The sequence below is a fragment of the Aspergillus sydowii genome (assembly GCF_001890705.1).
Source record: "Aspergillus sydowii CBS 593.65 unplaced genomic scaffold ASPSYscaffold_1, whole genome shotgun sequence".
Classification (NCBI taxonomy): domain Eukaryota; kingdom Fungi; phylum Ascomycota; class Eurotiomycetes; order Eurotiales; family Aspergillaceae; genus Aspergillus; species Aspergillus sydowii.
The window spans coordinates 2186444-2205059 of NW_024467859.1; the positions used below are offsets into that span (position 1 = coordinate 2186444).

At 50.2% G+C, this 18616-nt stretch overlaps 7 protein-coding genes across 7 annotated transcripts; 3 read left to right on the forward strand and 4 right to left on the reverse strand.

Annotated features, from left to right (window-relative positions):
* Nucleotides 1-1111: 1111 nt before the first annotated feature.
* Nucleotides 1112-5417, reverse strand: ASPSYDRAFT_167353 (proteasome regulatory particle base subunit RPN2). Its single transcript, XM_040843377.1, has 5 exons — nucleotides 5038-5417; nucleotides 4756-4925; nucleotides 4169-4692; nucleotides 1881-4112; nucleotides 1112-1824 (listed from the first exon to the last, which is right to left on the reverse strand). Exons 1-5 carry the CDS (start codon nucleotides 5175-5177, stop codon nucleotides 1507-1509), a joined length of 3384 nt encoding a protein of 1127 aa, XP_040707865.1. The 5' UTR covers nucleotides 5178-5417; the 3' UTR covers nucleotides 1112-1506.
* Nucleotides 5418-5548: 131 nt separating this feature from the next.
* Nucleotides 5549-7552, forward strand: ASPSYDRAFT_38734 (uncharacterized protein). The gene has a single exon (XM_040845770.1). The coding sequence runs from the start codon at nucleotides 5732-5734 to the stop codon at nucleotides 7097-7099; it is 1368 nt and encodes a 455-aa protein (XP_040707866.1). The 5' UTR covers nucleotides 5549-5731; the 3' UTR covers nucleotides 7100-7552.
* Nucleotides 7553-7923: 371 nt separating this feature from the next.
* On the forward strand, nucleotides 7924-9414 carry ASPSYDRAFT_138740 (cytochrome P450; the record flags this gene model as incomplete). The annotated part of the gene is made up of 2 exons (XM_040840865.1): nucleotides 7924-8837; nucleotides 8901-9414. 2 exons carry the CDS (start codon nucleotides 7924-7926, stop codon nucleotides 9412-9414), a joined length of 1428 nt encoding a protein of 475 aa, XP_040707867.1.
* Nucleotides 9415-9494: 80 nt separating this feature from the next.
* ASPSYDRAFT_139952 (carotenoid oxygenase family protein) lies at nucleotides 9495-11265 on the reverse strand (the record flags this gene model as incomplete). Its single annotated transcript, XM_040840994.1, has 2 exons — nucleotides 9495-11150; nucleotides 11203-11265. 2 exons carry the CDS (start codon nucleotides 11263-11265, stop codon nucleotides 9495-9497), a joined length of 1719 nt encoding a protein of 572 aa, XP_040707868.1.
* Nucleotides 11266-11662: 397 nt separating this feature from the next.
* ASPSYDRAFT_53645 (uncharacterized protein) lies at nucleotides 11663-13748 on the reverse strand (the record flags this gene model as incomplete). The annotated part of the gene is made up of 4 exons (XM_040848722.1): nucleotides 11663-11960; nucleotides 12149-12203; nucleotides 12267-12456; nucleotides 12738-13748. The coding sequence occupies 4 exons, from the start codon at nucleotides 13746-13748 to the stop codon at nucleotides 11663-11665; spliced, it is 1554 nt and encodes a 517-aa protein (XP_040707869.1).
* A 1139-nt stretch (nucleotides 13749-14887) lies between these two features.
* ASPSYDRAFT_53647 (glutaminyl-peptide cyclotransferase family protein) lies at nucleotides 14888-17192 on the reverse strand (the record flags this gene model as incomplete). The annotated part of the gene is made up of 3 exons (XM_040848723.1): nucleotides 14888-15017; nucleotides 15599-15751; nucleotides 16033-17192. 3 exons carry the CDS (start codon nucleotides 17190-17192, stop codon nucleotides 14888-14890), a joined length of 1443 nt encoding a protein of 480 aa, XP_040707870.1.
* Nucleotides 17193-17559: 367 nt separating this feature from the next.
* ASPSYDRAFT_140042 (uncharacterized protein) lies at nucleotides 17560-18471 on the forward strand (the record flags this gene model as incomplete). The annotated part of the gene is made up of 3 exons (XM_040841008.1): nucleotides 17560-17788; nucleotides 17843-18001; nucleotides 18062-18471. The coding sequence occupies 3 exons, from the start codon at nucleotides 17560-17562 to the stop codon at nucleotides 18469-18471; spliced, it is 798 nt and encodes a 265-aa protein (XP_040707871.1).
* Between the last annotated feature and the right edge of the window lie 145 nt (nucleotides 18472-18616).

The window sequence follows — 18616 nt, forward strand, 5'->3', positions numbered from 1 at the left end:
ATGTCTTGCTCTGGAGGCCGAAGAAAAAAGCTGGAGAAAGAAAAAATAACTAGTCAACCGCATACATATATAACATTTACTCCTTGTGCTGTTGGAGTGTCCACAATCACAGACAGATAGTTGTGTTTATTGGACATGGCATCCCAATTTAGAATTTCTCTTGTACCTCAGTCTTCAATCGGATGTTGGAAGAAAAATAATGGCAGAGAATGCGGAGTTGTCGGGTCGACTTCCCCAGGAAGCCTGCAGACTAAAGCGGACTAGCCTTGTCGGTGCCCCGATAAGGATAGCGTGCTCGAGCTAGTCGGCTTCTCTATACGTCAACAACTGATTACTGAGGTATCCGTCCCTGGTATGATTGCATGGACCTACGAGCGCCTCCACCCGTATTATTTCATATCTAAGCTAGACTCAAGCATAAATGCCGAGAGTCAATGTACACTGGGGCAATGCCACTATGCACCCGTTGTAAAAGTCGCAAGCAACGATGCCACCAACAGCTACCGTTCATCCCTCCGCATAGCGCCTGGCGATCTAGTATGCTAGCGTTGCTCCCTCACTCATAGGGCTTGCTCTCAGTGCCGCCGTATAGGCATTGACTGCGTGGAATTTGATACCGCCACAGCAAGGGTTTCTCACCTGCAGGTCATTTTGGCCAATGGGCTGGCTTTTTATTCTGAGACATCTACAGGTTACCTGAGAAGCCTGGAAGATCGCATTGTTTTCCTTTGAAAAGAAGCTACTCGATCGCGGCATTGATCTACATAGCTCCTCCCCGACCAGTATCTCGCACCAAGTCCGGCCGGAGTAGTTACGAGCCCCCAGGATGGAACAAATGGCCATCGGGGTGCTGCTTCTTATCAAGAAGAATAACTCCACGCCGTACTTAGTATCTGATCAGCTGCTGACATTCGCAACAAAAATTGAAGAACGACCTGTTGCCATTGCCATTGGCATTTTTAGTGGAAACTTGGATCGCCAAGAAGTCCATGTTCTCTGAGGCCTATTCATTCCATTCACTACTGCAAACAAGAGCGAATCTCGAAAATAACAAATGCCCTGAACACTTACGGGTTTGCTTATCACCATGTGACATGGAAAAATATCTTATGTTCCATAAAATTCCCCGTTGGGGCAGTTACAACCAAGATATATACATCTAAAATATACTATCACCAAAGGCATCTATCTTTCCTACGTCCTCCACACCTCATCAATTACTTGAGAATTGTCAACATTGACAATCCCGGTGAAGGCGGGAACTTCACCACCTACATGTCAAATTGGCAAGGTCGACAATTCACCGTTTGCACCTTGAAAGAAGCCTTCACCATGCAGTTATGACACCGGGCGCACTGCTATTAATTCCTAATACAAGCGAGCCATGGACGAGATGCAACAAATAATAAACATTCCAGAAATGCTATGCGGTATCTAACTACCGCCGTTATTCGAGACATAGATTTATATTAATCTAGTAATACAGCTCGCGCCAATATTGCACACTTAGTAGTCTGCGTCTCCGTCATCACTTGTGTATCCGAATTCCTCAGGAACAGGAGCTTCTTCTCCGTCCTCGTCTTCATCCACAGCGGTCAACACTCCAGCAGCAGCAGTCGCTCCTAACGTCGAAAGGGGATCCGCTCCACGCTGAGGGGTTTGCAGAGCGCCCGCGTCCTGGAACCCTTGCAGACGATCCTGTAAAGATTGCAGGTGGTCCGCCGGGGTTGCAGACGGTTTGGTCTCCTTGCTGGCCTTGAGCTCAATGACTTCTCGGGGTTCTTCCGGCGTCTTGTCCAAGACGACTACAACACCACCGGTGGGCTGTAATGACGAGTTAGTTCACCTTTATACAAAAAACTGAAGCCGAATATACATACCCTTTTTACTGGCTCATATCGAGGATCGGGGAACGTGAGATACTTTAATTGGGCTGGGAGAACTCGTGACATGTTGTCGAGCTCATATCCAACCTTCTCGCGCTCAACCCTCTTCTTTTGACCCTCTACGGCCTCCTTCTCACCTTCCTTGAGCTCTTCTTCGCCCTTGGCCTCATCCGTTTCCATTTTCTCCGGGATCTGATCCGCCACCTTGGGTGTGGTAGGAGTCTGGTCAATATCCATACTCTCTCGCCTGTGCTGTTTCTCACGGCGCAACGCACGTCTCTTGGCCTGCGCAGTGGTAGAAAGAACGGCAGTCTTGACCTTCTCCGGCGCTTCTTCGGCCTTGACTTGTTGCTCGGGTGGGTAGTCGAAGAGGCTGGGCTTTGTGTTGCTGTGGAACTTGAAGAACGGGGCCTCGAGCTTCTGGTCCACACCGATCACAGAGGTTGGGGAGAAACTCAGCGACAGGAAGTGAGTAAGAGGGAACCAGTACCAGTACTGGATGAACACTGCAGCGCCGACAATCCCCGGCATGTTGAGGTTTCCTGTCTGTGTCTGAAGACTGATCGTGCAGTTACGGCCGCCAGCATCGATAATACCTAGAGCAATCGCGCAGCCAAACTTGGCCATAGCATCCTCGTGCCTATCAGAAACCATCTTCATCATCGTCTTGCGTAGTGTGGTGACCCGAGGATTCATGGCCTCATTCTGTTGCACCAACACCATGGCCAGAGCAATGAGAGCTCCCTGTCGTACAAAATCGGTCGAATCCTTCAGCATGGGCTCAAGGAGGTCGATTGCTTCGTCAAGACCAGTACCAGCACACGAGATTCCAAGAGCCATTGCTGCACCATAACGGACATGAGGGTTGTAGGATTCAGAGAGCAATTCGACCATGCGGGGCACGCTCTGGTGCTTTCTGAAGAGAATGAAACCCAAACTCAGGACAGCAACACGTCGGACATCGTCGTTCACATCACTGACAGCAACATGGAGCAACTTCCGGACAGCCTTGTTGCTGCTGCTTCCGCAGTACGCCAGAGCGATGGTCATAATACCACCATAGCGGAGGGTCGGGTCAGGATCGCCCAGGAGGCCGTTAATCAGCTCATCAGCAGCTTCCTGTCGACCGTACATAATCAATGCCATGCCCATTGCCAATCCTCGGACGATCTTTTCGTGCTGCGTATCATGAGCGTACTGTATCATGTCTTCGAGAACCTTCATGTTACCAGTACCCAACATGACCAGACCCATGGCAAGACCGACAGCCTCACCGTTGAGAGCAGAGTCGGTGTAGAGAACGTTTCGTAGATCCTCGTAAATACCCTCATCTCCGGTTGCCATACCCGCCACACCAAGACCCAACGCACCTCCATGTTGAACGACTTCCTCGGTAGCCTTCTTGAAATGGTCGCGAATATAATCAATAGCCATTCCGCCATGGTTGGCATAGATTAAGCCAAGCGCGTACAAGGAGCCACCGCCGCTATAAACGGACCCAGATCCGTTTACACCAGCAATGTTGTCTTTGGGGAGATATGGCTGCAAAAGCTTTTGTCCCTGATTCAAATTTCCGCGGTGGATAACACCCAGGGCAGCTGTCGCAGTGAATTTGGACCAATTAACCGCTTTTCCGAGCCATTCCAGATTGTCTCGGAAGAATTTGTCCTGTGCCGTTCCAGCGTACATGAAGCCATTTGAAATGGTCACAGCTGAGTGGAAGATTGAGTTGCGAGGTTCCAAGCTATCGCGGAGCTTGTTGAGGATGGCAACGTCCACCCTGCTATTCCGGTGCAGAAACTCCATGTTCAGTTGGATTGATCTTAGACCATCAAGGATATCAAGTATATTCTTGAACGCGGTCCGGGCCTCCGAGGTCAGCTTGGAGTCATTGTTGGCACCGATAGACGAAGATTGACCCTCCAACAACGCATCAGACTCTTTCGCTTCTTCTTGGTCCTCCTTTTCATCTGATTCGTTCTTTTCTGGCACAAGTTCAGAGATCTCTTGGTGGACTTTCTGGAGAAATTCCTGGGTGCTGTTGTCGTAAAGGTCGAAAGAAATCTGATAGGCAACAGCAAGTGACCGTGCATCTCCCTTCTCGACCAACTGGCGAAGTATAAAGGTAGCCATCGAGTGCTCGTTGAGATACACGACGCATTTGGCAATCGAGAAATAGTCCGGCGAAGGGATTTCATTAAGCAGGTCAAGAATAAGTTTCAGGATCTTGAATATCAGTTAGCTTGCGGTTTATAAAAATCAGCCGGGCCTTGTTATAGTACCTCATTGCGGAAACCTCGCTCCTGGACGACGCCCATGCAAATGTCCAATACGTATTCCATCAGCTCCTCGCTTCGACGAGATTCGCCGTGTTGCTTCTTTTCGTCCTCACTAGCGCGAACAATGGCTGTTCGAAGCACTTCCAGATCTTTAGCTTCAATGGCAATACCGATAACCTGGCGATAGCGTTGATCGTTGAAACATTGCTCGAACAAACGTTCAACGACAGCCTTCAACTGGCCTTGAACACCTCGCTTTAGGACGAGCGGAATTTCAACATCCTTCAAACTGATATCCTCGCCTCCTGCGTGAGCGCTGTCTGCGCCTGTGACCTCTTGCCTAGACAATAGCGACTTCGATGGCAGAGCCGATTGTGAAAATGGGGTGATGGGGGAAGTGAGGCTGGCGGAGGTGCTGCTGGCACCCTCGACGGGGGCGGGGAACGCGGTGTTCAAGTTGGCGGTTTGATCGCCGCCTGCGGGTCGTTGGGATGTCGACAACGAAATGAAGGTATCGATACATTTGGCTAGCAAAACATTCGTATGAGAAAAATACCCAAGTTGGGAAGTGGAGGATACATGTTACATACCAATGATGGTCTCCTCAAATTCACCACCGTTATTTAGGTCGAACAACTTCCCTGCGCCTAAAGCAAACACCATGCTCTCATTGTATTCTTGGAGATGGTAGTAAACCTTGGCGGCGACTAGCGCAGCAAGGCCGCGCTCCGGGAATTCTTCATCTTCGTAAAGCGCCTCTCTAACCATGAAGTTGTTAGCTGACCGAAAATAATAGCCCTAGAGGTCTATTACAGTGAAAGTGAAGAATGTGCAATACGACGGAAGGAGGTGGAGTGAGATGGGAAACAAACATTTGCGGAATAGAGTCAACCACTTCCGTCCAGAGAAGATCGATCTGAGAATCCAGGGTCTTCAAAGCAAATACTCTCAGTTCAGAGTCAGGCTCTGAAAGAAAGCCAACGAGACCAGCGGCTGAAGCAAGCCCAACCATTGTGATAAGCACAGGTTGGTGCACCAGCGGCGGAAAGATAGAGTGTGTTCGAGAGGATGAGGCGACAGCTTCGACGGAGCTTTACGCCGATGGATCGGAGGCCAAAGTGTGATGGGAAACGACTGAGAAAAGGTTTAAATACAAAGCGCGCGAGTAATAAAACAAGCAATGATGGAGAAAGGTGTGAAATACAAGAAGAGGAAGATGATGTGAAGAGGCAGAGGGAAGCACACGTCAACGGACGCCAGGCTGATGGAAGCTCTCGGAAAGGTGCCGGTGGTTCCTGCAGGCCGCCCTAGAGCTATCACGTGACTTGATAGCCGCGTGATGACAAGCCGCATGTGAGCAACACCATCAACCCATCTTAAATACGAGGGCCATGGCAGTTTATGTTTCCGGAATGTGCCTTTGTTTAATATTGCCCTGACTGGTCTTTCTCTAGCAACTTGTTCGCAAGCACGCCGTTTCTTCAAAGCCAAGTTCTTGTGACGACAGGCGGTGCCAAGCTCCGACCAACTGAAAGCAGCCCTTGTGTTTACATGTTTACATCCAAAATGTCCACCATGCTCCCTGAAAATATGAGCCAGAACCTAGTACCGTTGCCTCTTAGAGCTTCTCCCAATTATCAAGCCCCCTTACGTCATGTTGAACGGCAGGCGAGACATATACAGCGTAATCTGCAGCATCTTATAGATGCCCAAAGCGAAGGATTACTGGCTGGCCTTGGTGGTCAGCAACCTGAAGTCGGCATGTCCAATGAAAGCCATACATCGTACTCGGAATCAGGAAACTCCAGCGGAGCTTCAAAATCACCTACTCGACAGTTGTCTAGCAAGAAGATCGGGTTGCGTCCAGCACGGGAAGGCATATTTACATCCATGCATGACCTGAGGCGACTGCGTGAGGAAGAACTAGAAATACTTTCTTACAGGAAGGAGGAAATGGACTTTGGATTGAACGAGATTGATACATTCAACACCAAAAGATCAGGATTGGAGAAGGCTATCTCCACCATGAACAACGACAGGGAGACTGGACGGTCCAGGGAGCTGCGAGACGACAGTTTGACACTCGAAGCACAAATACATGAGCTGGAGAATAAACTGGCGCAGATGAAAGCGAAACACCGACACGTTGTTCAAGAGCTATCTCAAATTGAAAACTCTGTGGAGGCCAAAATGTCCTCCTACAAAGCCTCTTTGTCGCTTCTCGAGAATGATATCCGGAAGTTCCTGGCGGATCCCCCGGTGAAGCCGCCAGCAAGGGGCACTCCAGGAGAAAGCTTTTATTCCCTGAAGTCTGATCGAAGAACTCTCGAGATGGCACAAGAACATTGGAAGAAAGAACAGTTCGAATTGAAACAGAGACAAAACGAAATCGGTACTGAAATAGAGGCACTCGAGGAGGGTGGTGATGTTTGGAAACGCGTGATCAAAACCGTAACAGGATTCGAGAGGCGTCTGCGAACCGGAATGCGCCGTTCAATAAAAACACAGAAGCAGCTGCTGGAAGAGGATGGATCCCCGTTCAACAAGGATCGCCTAGGCCATGATATCATGGGTGACTTGTCAGAGACCACAGATCTCGTAGAACAACATCTGGACCATGCGGAACGGAAAAATTGGAGACTCCTCATTTGCTGTATTTCGGCAGAGCTCCAAGCGCTGCGAGAGGGCCGGCAGATGCTCTTAAGCATCTTCAATACCACAGATGAAGAACTCAACTCATCTGCACAAGGACCTTCAGAGTCCCGCAATAGTGTTGATAATGATTCCCAGACCGATCCTCATGGTGATGATAACCCGGATCCTCCGGCTGACTTATTACGAGATGTGGAGAGCCATTCCCACCAAGCAACCAAGACGGACGATGAAGATGAAGATGATGAACCAGACCCGGCTTGGCTACTTCCAGAAACCTGATTCGGCGCTACAAAGTAAGCGAGTGCTAGGAACCTGGGGCTTCCAGGCTGCAGCGCTTGCTCCCTGCTTTATTGATATACAGCGTGCAAGGCGCTTGCCACCGGGACCTGTTGCCTCTGCAAGCCACGCGGAGTTTACGAAAACACACTCGAAAAACAGACGCAATATAATAGGATAAAGATATTAGCTTGATAGTAGGTATATGCGACTATACCTATCATCGGATGCATGCATTTTGCCCTGTTGGATGCATATCCGGCCACCTCTGCATCCTTTATCACACTCGTCTTGAACAGAAACAGGTTCAAATATGCCAATGCAATGTAGCTACATTAATTATATATATAGAATGAAGAACTAGTCCTTAATCAAATGTATCGGAATTCAACTCCGACGGCGGCGCCTCTACAACAATCGCTTGTAACTGTTGAACTTTTTAGTTGTCAAATGGCCTGTTGATAAGGCAATCCATTATCAGCACCTCAGCTCATTGCCCAGTGCAGTTAGTCGACCGAGTCCGGACTCAATCCTTACTTTCCTGCAGTGTGTCATTCGTTCTCACCAGTTTTCCTTGCTGCCACACGTCAGTTACTCACCGATTCTGCGCCCCGCCAGACTCTTATCACTGCATCCCATCCCCTCATGAAGAAAGATTGATTGTGAGTTTGTACCTTCTCAAGCTGAGTTCCGTTTTACCAATTCCTTAGAGCAAGCATCCCTTTCAGTGGCCTTCCATGCAGAGCGTCTGATCTAACCCACAAGTACGACGCGGCAAATCATCCCCACTGATCCCCGCATCATCCTCATATACTCGAACAAATTAGATGGCTGTCGCCGCCATCCTCACACTCCTCCTAGGAGCCCTCCTCTCCCGGTGTCTCTACCGACTTTACTTCCACCCTCTTTCCAGAGTCCCCGGGCCAAAGCTCGCAGCCTGCACGTCCCTATGGCTCGCCTACCATACTTACATTGGGGACGAATGCACCATCATATTCAAATTACACAAAAAGTACGGCCCCGTGCTCCGTGTTGCACCTAATGACGTTGACATCGCAAGCGGCGATGCAATTGACCCCATCTACATCAACCGGGGTGGCTTTCCTAAAACCGTCGTATACTCAAAGTTCGACATCGACGGCCACAAAACTATCTTCTCGACATTGACCCTGCCGGAGCGAGCGAGTCGCGCAAAGGCCGTTGCTCCGTTGTTCTCCACGGCCTCGATCCGTAACTCCCAAGACAGCTTACTCCGGGTTGTCGATGACTTCGTTGAGCGGCTCCGCGGCGGTGCGAAATCTGGTCAGCCCGTGAATGTGCTCCAGCTTGCCAGGGCTCTGGCCATTGACGCGGTGAGCTCGTACCTCTTTCATGAAAGATATGGCGCTCTTAAAGAGAGCGTAGGAGTGATGTCTGCCTCGCCGTTCGTCGACGCGTATGTCGGGATAGGCGCATTCTTCAACTTCACATGGGGCAAAGTCGGCGAGTACCTAGTCGGCCTCGTCGAACATCTAACCCAGTCCCCAGAAACAGCAAAATCATTCACTGCCATGGACGAATATACCAGCGGACTCATCAAGAGATCTGTCCCCAAAAGCGGCAGCTACCAAAGCCGACTTCTGGAGAGGGTCTCTACGAGTCAAGCCCAAATCGAAATAAAAGATGTCTGCTTCGCGGGGACAGATTCAACCGGCATGGCAACCGCTACTATCATCTGGTATCTGACAAAGTACCCTGAAATGTTAGTCTTTGATCGTCTTCACTCTGAACTCGCTCAACGCAGCTCGACTAACAAGTCATGTAGATACACCCACCTCCGCACCGCACTTCAAACAACCTCCAAGACAGGTGACCCCGCTTCAACCCCATACCTCCGCGCCGTAGTTCGCGAAGGGCTCCGTCTCGCCTGGGCAAACCCAATCCGCCTCCCTCGCGCCGTCCCAGCCAGTGGCTGGACTTACAGATCTTACTTCTTCCCACCGGGTACAAGCGTCGGCGTGTCCGCATTTGAACTACACCAGGACGAGAGCGTCTTCCCTAATCCACGGGAATTCAAACCTGAGCGGTGGCTGGACCCGACGGATGCGATGCTGAACAACTTCTTTGCCTTTGGCAAGGGGACGAGGGCTTGCATTGCGCAGAATTTGGGGCATGCGGAGGTGACGCTGGCGATTTGGAAGGTTGCTGAGGGAGATGTTTTGAGAGGGGCGAGCGTTGTTGGTGGTGAGGATAGTAAGATTGAGATATTGGAGTGGTTTAATTCGAGGGTTAAGGGTGAGGAGATTCTTGTTCAGTGGGGTGCTGAAGGGGTACTATGATTATTGAGATATGATGATCATTTTATGAGTTGCGATAGGACAAACCTAGAAAAAGATAGAAAATATAAATACGGACCATCCTAAAAATCCGCTCTAATCCTCCCAGTATTAGAAACATGACAACCATGAAACCCAAACGCCACCGGCCCATCCACACATGCCCTCCCAACTTCCTTCAGATCCTTTGCACCTAGCACAAGTAAGTAGCTATTCCCGCTCATTCCATCCAGCACGACCGTCAATAGTACCCCGTCATCTTCCGCTAAACCGTTCGGATCAGGAACGAAGATGGCCTCACCGGGAGACTGCGCATGCTTTGACCAAATCAGCGTCTCGTTCGTCATGGAGTCGAACTTCATGATTCCATCGAAAAATGTCGAGTACCCGCGGTCGACTACGGCGTATGTATAGCGGTGCGGGAGGGTTAAATATGCTGGATTAAGAGTCGGGAGCTCGGGGGATAAGGTTGAGCAGGATGTTGATTCAAGGATAGCTACCCCGGCCGCTCTCTTCCCACTGTCATCGCCAGAAAAAGGGACAGAAGCAGATTTCGGAACGGAAGGTAACCGAAATCGCGTAATCCGAGTTTGTCCATTACCCCCATTATCCTTCGTCTCGGGAGCTGGACGAGCTCCCGGTACCGTTGACGAAGAAAGAAGGAAGTCATAAGAAAGCTTCTTCATGACATCCGTATTCTTCAAACTCATGCACTCAGCAACTATATCAATTTTCTCAGCGCCATCTGGACTCGTCTCCTGCCACGCATTGATGGTATGGAAACAGAAGAATGCCGGGCATTCGTAGGTTGCGACGAGGCCCTGGCCGTGGTTTTGTCGTCGGTCAACAATATACCACGTTGATGGGATGGAGTCATCGAATTCCTTCAGTGCAGCCATGTATGAGCCCCTTGCGAAGCCTGAGGGGTCTAGGTGCGAGTTCCAGACGCAGATTATCACGTAGTCTTTTGTTAGGAAGAAGGAATGAAGGTATGCTGGTATGCCCTGGAATACTGCGAGGATGGTTGTTTCGCCTGTTGCGGCGGAGACGCAGAATACGCGGTATGTTGGTGTGGGTGCGAAGGTGAGGTTATAGTTGTACATATCACCGGTCTGGGGGTCGGACCTTGCGTGGGAGGCAGAGAGACGGCCGCCCAGGTCCGGGTGGAGAGTTGTTTGGTTTGCTACACCAATGGGCTCGAGTGTTTCCGGGTGAATTTGTTTGTAGCTGAAGTTGTCTGTTTTGGCGTGGAGGGTTTTGATATGAGAGCCTGCCCCTGCGCCATCTGTCTCCTGGCTGTTATCTTTCACCCCGGGCATGTTGATGGAGAGCGTCACGCCGGCATTGCTGAAAGATGGACTTCCCTCTGGCGGCTCGTACGTGCTTTGGACTTTGTGATACAAGTCCTTGCACGGGTCTCGATATCCGACTCCGCCAAAGCTGAAGGTTTTCCCCAGGCTGCCTGTTTTGCGCACGTACTCGATGCGGTCATCGGTAGAGAAGCGGGAGTTGTATAATACGCGCATACCCGAGCCGGCATCGCCTGGGGGAACAAGCTGGAATCTATGGGTCTGGCTGAATCCATCGAACCAGTGTGAGATCTGGAATGTGTTTCCGTGCTCTGTGTCGACTTTGTATCTTCCTGGTCCAGTTCTGTAAAGAGTTCCTGCGGCGTAGGACGGGATTGTCCCGATTACTGTTAACTCAACTGGAGACCTTTGCTCACGGTTGGTGTCGAACTACTGTGGTCAGAAATGGATTTTCGGTATATGGAAATTCGGGCCTACATACACCTTGGTCATTGGGCCAATTGTTGAAATGGACCGCTGTATCGACTGTTTCGGTGGTTGACATAGTTCAATATTGGTTCATGGGTGTAGAGTGTTATAGACCTCAACCACGCGGATAACAGTCTGAGTATTTAAGGATAATTCGCTCATCGCTGTCACCATCGTAGTAGTGTAGCAGTGTATCATGAGGTTGCTTGTTTAGGATTCTTCGCAGGTGATCTGCAGTCACCAACCAGTGAGCAAAGAATATAAGCGATATTTTCTGATAGTCCCGCGAATGGTGTTGTTTGATTAAGCGATGGTGAATTTAGCTTGAGTGGATGTCCGTGTCCGTGTCCGACGGAGCCGCTAAACAACGTTTAAATGTGGGTTCTCTTGTATCTCCAAAGTTTCATACATGCAATCCAAATCACCAATCTTGAGAATGCTGAGGCCGCTGCCGCTCTGGATACCAACAAGGGCTAGAAAAGTCGACCATACGCTTTATAACACACATCCGCTGAAGCATAGAAATTCTGAGGACCAAGGTCCCACGTAGATCGCGCCGGCTCTAGCGTAGGCTGAAGATCAAGGGCTCCATAATCCAGAAGCCGATCCATATCATTATCATGACCAGCGGGCGGTTCCCCTCCCCACTCACGGAGTGGGGATTTAGAATGAGATTTCGTCTTGAGACCATCCCTGTTCCCTAGGCGCTTATATGAACATGGCCTCTTTCGTGAATCACACTCTGAGCATGGTTGGTCTCCTGAGCATGATCTCTTCAGTCGTGCGCAACAATCACATGCATATCTCTCTTTGCCTCCGAGTCGGGGCTCAGGAATAACCTGGCTGGTTTGGATGCGGACGGCGCTTGATTTCCAATGCTGTCTTAATACGTCTCTATTGTATAGAGCCAATGGTCAATTAGGTCGACGAGGATAGGCCACACTAGAGGGACTACGAACCCTCGCTTGGACAGAGAACCACAAAAATTGCAAGCAAAAGGCCTTTCTGTCCTGTCTGGTAGGTTTTAGCGCGTCGCTTAATTCCGGAGATTTCTGCTATCCGAGAATATACACGTACGTGTTGCTGAATGACGCTTAAGATGGTCTAACCGCTGGAAAGCGGCAGAGCAAACATTGCATGTCCATTTCGTGTTTGAGTTCCGAAAATCAGATTCCCAGTGGATCATGTTTGGCATTCTGTTGGTTATGACTAGAAACGATTCGGCGGACATAGTTCTCAGGCTAATATATACCGAGGCCAGAGATATCTATGGAGTCGACGGGAGGATTATGAGTAACGATACCAAGATGGAGATGGGTAGGCACTTCCAGGCTCCCAAATCCATTGCACTAGTTAAGCCTCGTACCATCAAGGCCATGGCAAGCGAGGGATCGGTTCGTATTCGCAGCCAGTGGCGGGTTCGGGAAATTTTGCGGAGGATTGACCGGCGGGATCACCCCGCATCGACCAGCACAAGCAAGCGAATACGGTATAGTTATCTGTCACTCTTTATTGATGATGCAGTCAGGCCAGCGAATTACTACTCACGTGAAGAGGGGCCGGATAATCATCCGACGTCCTCCATAGAGCGCCACTGATCGCCTGCGCAGAGAGCCACTCCTGGCATATCTCAATATCATCATCGTCTCTGCCAAACGGCACCCGCAGGGAAAGGTAACTGGCAACGGACCCCGTCTCTGAGTCGCTGTCCGCATCCCCATCTCCGGGACTTCGCAGTGCATGTAGCCGGCCAACAAAGGACTCTTCCCACATTTTCTGGTCAAAGGGAGTGCTCTGCAAGAAGTCTGCCCCAGTATTGACTATGATGAGGCGCTGAAGCGACGGCAAGAATCCCAAATCCATGTGTTCCGAGGCGATCCCCACACCTAGGCCGTCGGGTCGGACAAGGACTAGGTGAGTCAAGTTCGCGCATTGGCGGAGGCCGTCGATGAACTGGCTGGAGTCGACCGCCACGTTGTACAGCGCCAGGCGCTGCAGGCGCGGCCAAAAGGACCAGATGGCCGGCTCCTGCATCCCCTCTACTGTGCTCAGATAGAGCTCGTCCTTCACGGAGCAGAACTCCTCGAGCTTTGTCATGCGAGCGAACGCTGCGCGGAGAGCTGGGCGTACTTGCTCGTGATCGTCCTCGGGGTATAAATATCGGAGCGGCATGTCAATGACGAGCCGTGTGAGGTTGGTGCATAAGATGCTCGACAGCCGATCTACCTGATATACAGTGGACGGGATGTTGAGGTTATCTACCGGAAATGGGGACAGAAAGAGTCCAACTGATATGGGCAGGTGAGACGCCTGGCCTCCACTCCCAGACAGGGCGCTCCGCTGTAGGAGACGGTCTAGTAAATCACCGGAATTAATTTGGAGACAGTGTTTAATCAGTAGTTGTTTCGCAGTTCGAGAGACCAGCTTGCAGACCAGCGTCAAGCTGAGAAGCGTACGAGTGATCACATGTCCGCGAGAAAACACGACCGGCGGGTTGGAGGGTATCAAGCAGTCAACGATATACAGAACCAACTCAGCGGGAAGACCTATTGGAGCCATGCTGAAGGTGAAAGCGAAATGAACAATTAATGGTTGTCGGAGATGTGGTTTCGTGGTGTTGATGCTATCCGGGTCCAGCGGTTGTTTGTTTATTTGGAGTAACCAGACGAAGATTGTGACGCTTAGTGAATGACTTACAGCAACCAGCCATTATGCGCGAGGCAATGGATTCAAGCATGGAACAGATGGTCACCAGGCCATCCCGAGTGACTTTCTATTGATTGAATACTTCGAAACGGCAACCATCGTATCTGATGAACGATGATTGGAGTCAAGTCCTGCGCAGTGTTCTGCCCAATACGGTATTGTCATTTTTTTGCTTAAACTGCCCGAAATCGCCGGCGAGCCACGGTAGATATACCGTAACACTCTGCAGCGCTTCTCACCCTCCATCACTGCCGCGGGTTGTTACGATCTTTCGCAATTTGGTTTCATTAACAACACAAAGTGAACAAGAATGCTGATTCCTGCTTCTATATACTACTCGGCTACGGCTTATAACCATAAATCTGTGGACCCATAGTATCGGCGACCAATTCCGCGGCGCAGATCCCGACCACGAGCCATCCAAGCTGCAGCTGCTGTCCAACACCCTGAGGATATGCAGACTCCTCTTAGCGACCAGAGTGTTGGCCTGGTACAATTTTCCGTTTCGATTTCGGCCGACTGAAAACTGAGAAGAGATATCCAGCATAGGGCAGTTTCGAGGGTCCGGGGATTGTGGTTTCGCTAAACTTTATTCATCTCTGGTTTCGGGGACCACCATCCATTTGACGCCATATGAACGGTGGACCGTTTCTTCACTCAGTGCTTGGTCCCCGACGCCAAAAATGTAGTCTCCCCGTGGTTGGGCGGATCACCTCGGCCTTTCCCTTACTTCTTAATTTCTTCGATAGGATCATGCAGGGATGACAACTTTAAACTTCCTCACACTGTTCAATTGCCAGCCATAGGGCCATCATGTTCACGCCGGTCCATACGTCTCTGGGAGCTTTGTTGCTTTACCAGAGCTCCTCCAGCCTCCTCCTTCACAATGGATCAGTTTTCGGTATTTCTTCGCTCTTATCAGGGTCCATGCTCAACCCGAGTCGAGATAATGTTCCCATAATAGCCGGTCTGATGTCGAGTGCGGTTCCGTTCTATCTATTCATGCCATCTCTGCTGCCGACGTACCCAGACGCACCATCGTCATGGGCTTCTCTGTTGTCAACAATGGGGACCGGATTCTTGCTTGGCTGGGGAACAAAGGTAGGTTGAACCGGGCCCGTACTGTAGCAAAAATAAGCAGCTGACGACTCGCGGGAATGGCAGAGTGGTAGAGGGTGTACATCGGGTCATATGCTCTGCGGTCTCTCACGTTTATCGCCTCGCTCGCTCATTGCGACGGCCATCTTCTTCACGACGGCTTTGCTGACAGCAAACTTTGTTTCGGGCATTCCACCCTGCCCAGCCGGTGTACCCTGCTACACGACCACGTACCCTTCGAGTCCCGAACTCTCGTTTATCCTGAGCGCTACGGCTCTCACATTTGTGATGAATACCTTCATTGTACCTCACGCTTTGGCCAGATCAGAACGCTCCAGACTGATTTTCTCTTATCTGGCGGGCCTCCAATTCGGCACCGGGCTCTTCGTATCTGGAATGGCGGATCCGTTGAAAGTTCTTCGATTCTTCGCATTTCCCACAGACTTAAATCGGTTTGACCCCTCTTTGGCACTCGTTATCCTTTTCGGAATTGTGCCGTCACTCGTCACATATTTGATCGCGAAACCTGGCCGGCAGGCAAGCTACGATGGAGGAACGATAGCAAAACCAACTCTAGCCGAAAACTGGCGACTTCCAACAGCCACCGTTGCTGATATCGACTGGCGCTTCGTTCTTGGAGCGACGGTATTTGGAGTGGCTTGGGGATTGCGAGGAGTGTGCCCAGGACCCGCGGTTTTGCGGTCAATATTGCAACCGAAATGGGGATTTGCGGAAATGGTCGGATATATGTTAGGCAACTTGATATGAACTTGGGCACCAAATGGAGGATTGTACAGTTTTACCGATGGCGAATAACGGCAGATCGCGCAACAGTGATGTTATAGACTTAGACCCTCATATATTTAAGTATCGACAAATGCCACTCGGAGCTCACCATAAGCTATATAATAATCAGAATCAGTAAATGAGATATTAGCATCTTAGAGGATAGAAATTCTTGGATATGAAAATGTGCCGTAAAAATACATTTGAAGATTGGAAACCGGGTATAAGATAAACAAGATCAGGTATGGCTTACAGTTCAGTCTTGTCGGAGTTGCGTTTCTGTTTTGTTTTTGATGTAGGCATGAAGCCCTCTAATTCCATCCACTCGGCGGCAAATCCGGCAACAAGAATACCCCAATCTTCTACTGTATCCATATCAAGGTGTTCCCCATCGTCCTCTATTTTATGCCAGACTTCCGGAAACCGACCTGTGCTAGCTGAGAAGGCGACGACGTGCAAGATATCGACTCCGCGCTCAAGGAATGGTAGATGATCATCACTCACAGGGTCGAAGGGAGATATCTCATGCGAACTCTTGGAAGCATCTGGAAACCAGCTTTTACCCCCAGACTTGAACATACCGAGATCCCTCAACCGACGTTCGACGCTTGCTAGATTCTGGTATGCCCAGTGCGTTGTCGGGAAAAATGAATGGATAGCTGGACCTTTTGATCCTAACAAATCTAGAAGAACGAATAATGATATGGATGAAAGTGGGGTTTTGAAAGTCGACATTGCTGGGTTTAACGTGGAATCCCAATGCTGGGCAAGTGAGCGAGCCCCGTACAAAGAATCAGTTGCGGTCCAATCTTTGAACGCCTCTTCACCATCCAAGAAAATGACCTGGATTCCAGTGTGATCATCTAAAGAATTGGCGTGACCCTCGGCCTCCATGGTCTCCCATTTTTTCGACATCGCTTCGTCAATACTTCGCATTGCATGCATAATCATCGCACAGGGCGCTGCACTATCGATTGCTCCGATAAACCCTTCTGGCTCGTACTTGCTGTCGTAATGCGCGACGAACGTAAGTCTTCCCACATCACCCTTTGGTGCCCAGGGAGGATCCCGATAAGCTATGAAATTTCTAAAAGGAACTTCTTTCCCGTCCGAAACAGGCGTCACATACGTCGAGTTCTGGTACTCGATATTCCACTTTGGGAGCGAGGACCGAAAAAAGTCCGCGAAATGGTTTAGCACCTTGGTGGATCCAGCAGAGCCCGGGAGACGGGGGATGAGAATGGGCGACAGAATAGGCCCGTCGTGGATATCGAAGTCCTTCCCGGGCCGCGGCAGTGATTTCAAAGTCGCATCCGAGACGTCTTGATACGCTTCACTGGGAAGAAAAAGATACAGGGCCGCGAGGCATATTGTGAGGAGCGGGCGAAATACATCCCGTTGAACGTATTTCATCGCGACAAAATAAGCGGGGAAGAAGCAGCTGTCATGAGCCAGCCCGATAACACAGTTGCTCCCAATTCGCGCGAAGGTGCAGGCACAAAGAGAGCGACAGCAGAATGACTCGAAGGAATGGCGGGCAGATTGTTGATGTAGCAGTTTGAAACTCGCAAGATGTCCAAATGCCCGCTGTAACCGACTAACCCCGAATAGGTAATAAGCAGCCAAGCCCGCGGCGATCACGTTTCGGAGCTTCTCATTCACACTTCGCTGCTATATAGACTGCTGCGTTTCGCTGCAAGAGCGCTTGGGAGCGGCCCGTTCTGTTTGTACAGTCGCAGTTCCTCTGATATTTGCCATATATTATAAATACCCCTTCAAAATGAGACCTCCTGTCCTGTTCCATCCTCAATTGCGCTCGTCGCTTCCCCGATCCGTGCGGAGGGAGCTCTGCAGCAACTTGGTATTTATTCGGCCAAAGACGACACGCAACACTCCTCAACCTCCTAAGAACGAAACGCCTTCCCTGAAACCAAAATCCGCCAGCAGCAATGTACCGCGAGCGCCCCCGCCTACCACCGCCGGGAAAGCGAAAAAAGGCCCCTTGCGAGGTATGTGAGACCCATGGGGTAAAGGAATTGGACTGTCACTGAATCAGCTTGCAGGACCTCCAGAGAAGATTCTGATCTACCATGGAGGCACCGGTCGTACTATGTTTCTGGGGATGCTGCGGATAACAACTATTTTTCTCTTTGGAGTCTCTTGTCTGGTGGTTGCTCCAGCCTTCATGTCTTCAGACTTCCCATCATATCTAGGACCAGCCAGTAAGGACTCGCCTGCTTGCGCAAGTATCCTTAGCCGTGCTAACGTTAATTCGACAACAGTCGTCGCTGGTGGCGCTTTACCCATGCTATTCGTTGCCTATACCTCCGCGCCATATGTGAACTTTGTCCATCTTGCCTTGCCTATATCCGTTCGGCGATCGCGAGAGCAAGCTGTGCAATATGCGAAGAAGCTTCCTCCAACCGCCACATTATACCTGAACACTATGAAATTTAATACCATACCAAGACAGTCCGAGGTGCGATTCAGCGATCTTGTGCCCGATAAGTCCCCGATTCGCCCTGTGAGCTTTCGGAACAAGAACCCTGCTCCCTTGCCTTGGTGGCGGGGTAAGACCCTACAGCATTTCTTTACAGCAGAGAAGAGCAAGCCTGGCAAAGAGTCAACTACATTCTATCCAGAGCTGTGGGAGCACGTTTACAAACAGATACAAAGCCGTCCTCGAGGGTGAACCGAATTGAAATACATAATTCATATAAAACCATTTGCTCCCAGTGTACTAGTAAAAGGTTCTAGCACTCTACTGTTGATTTCTACTCTTACTCTTGTCTTTAGGCCCTGGAAAGCTTTTTTTTTATAAGTGGATCATTTACAAG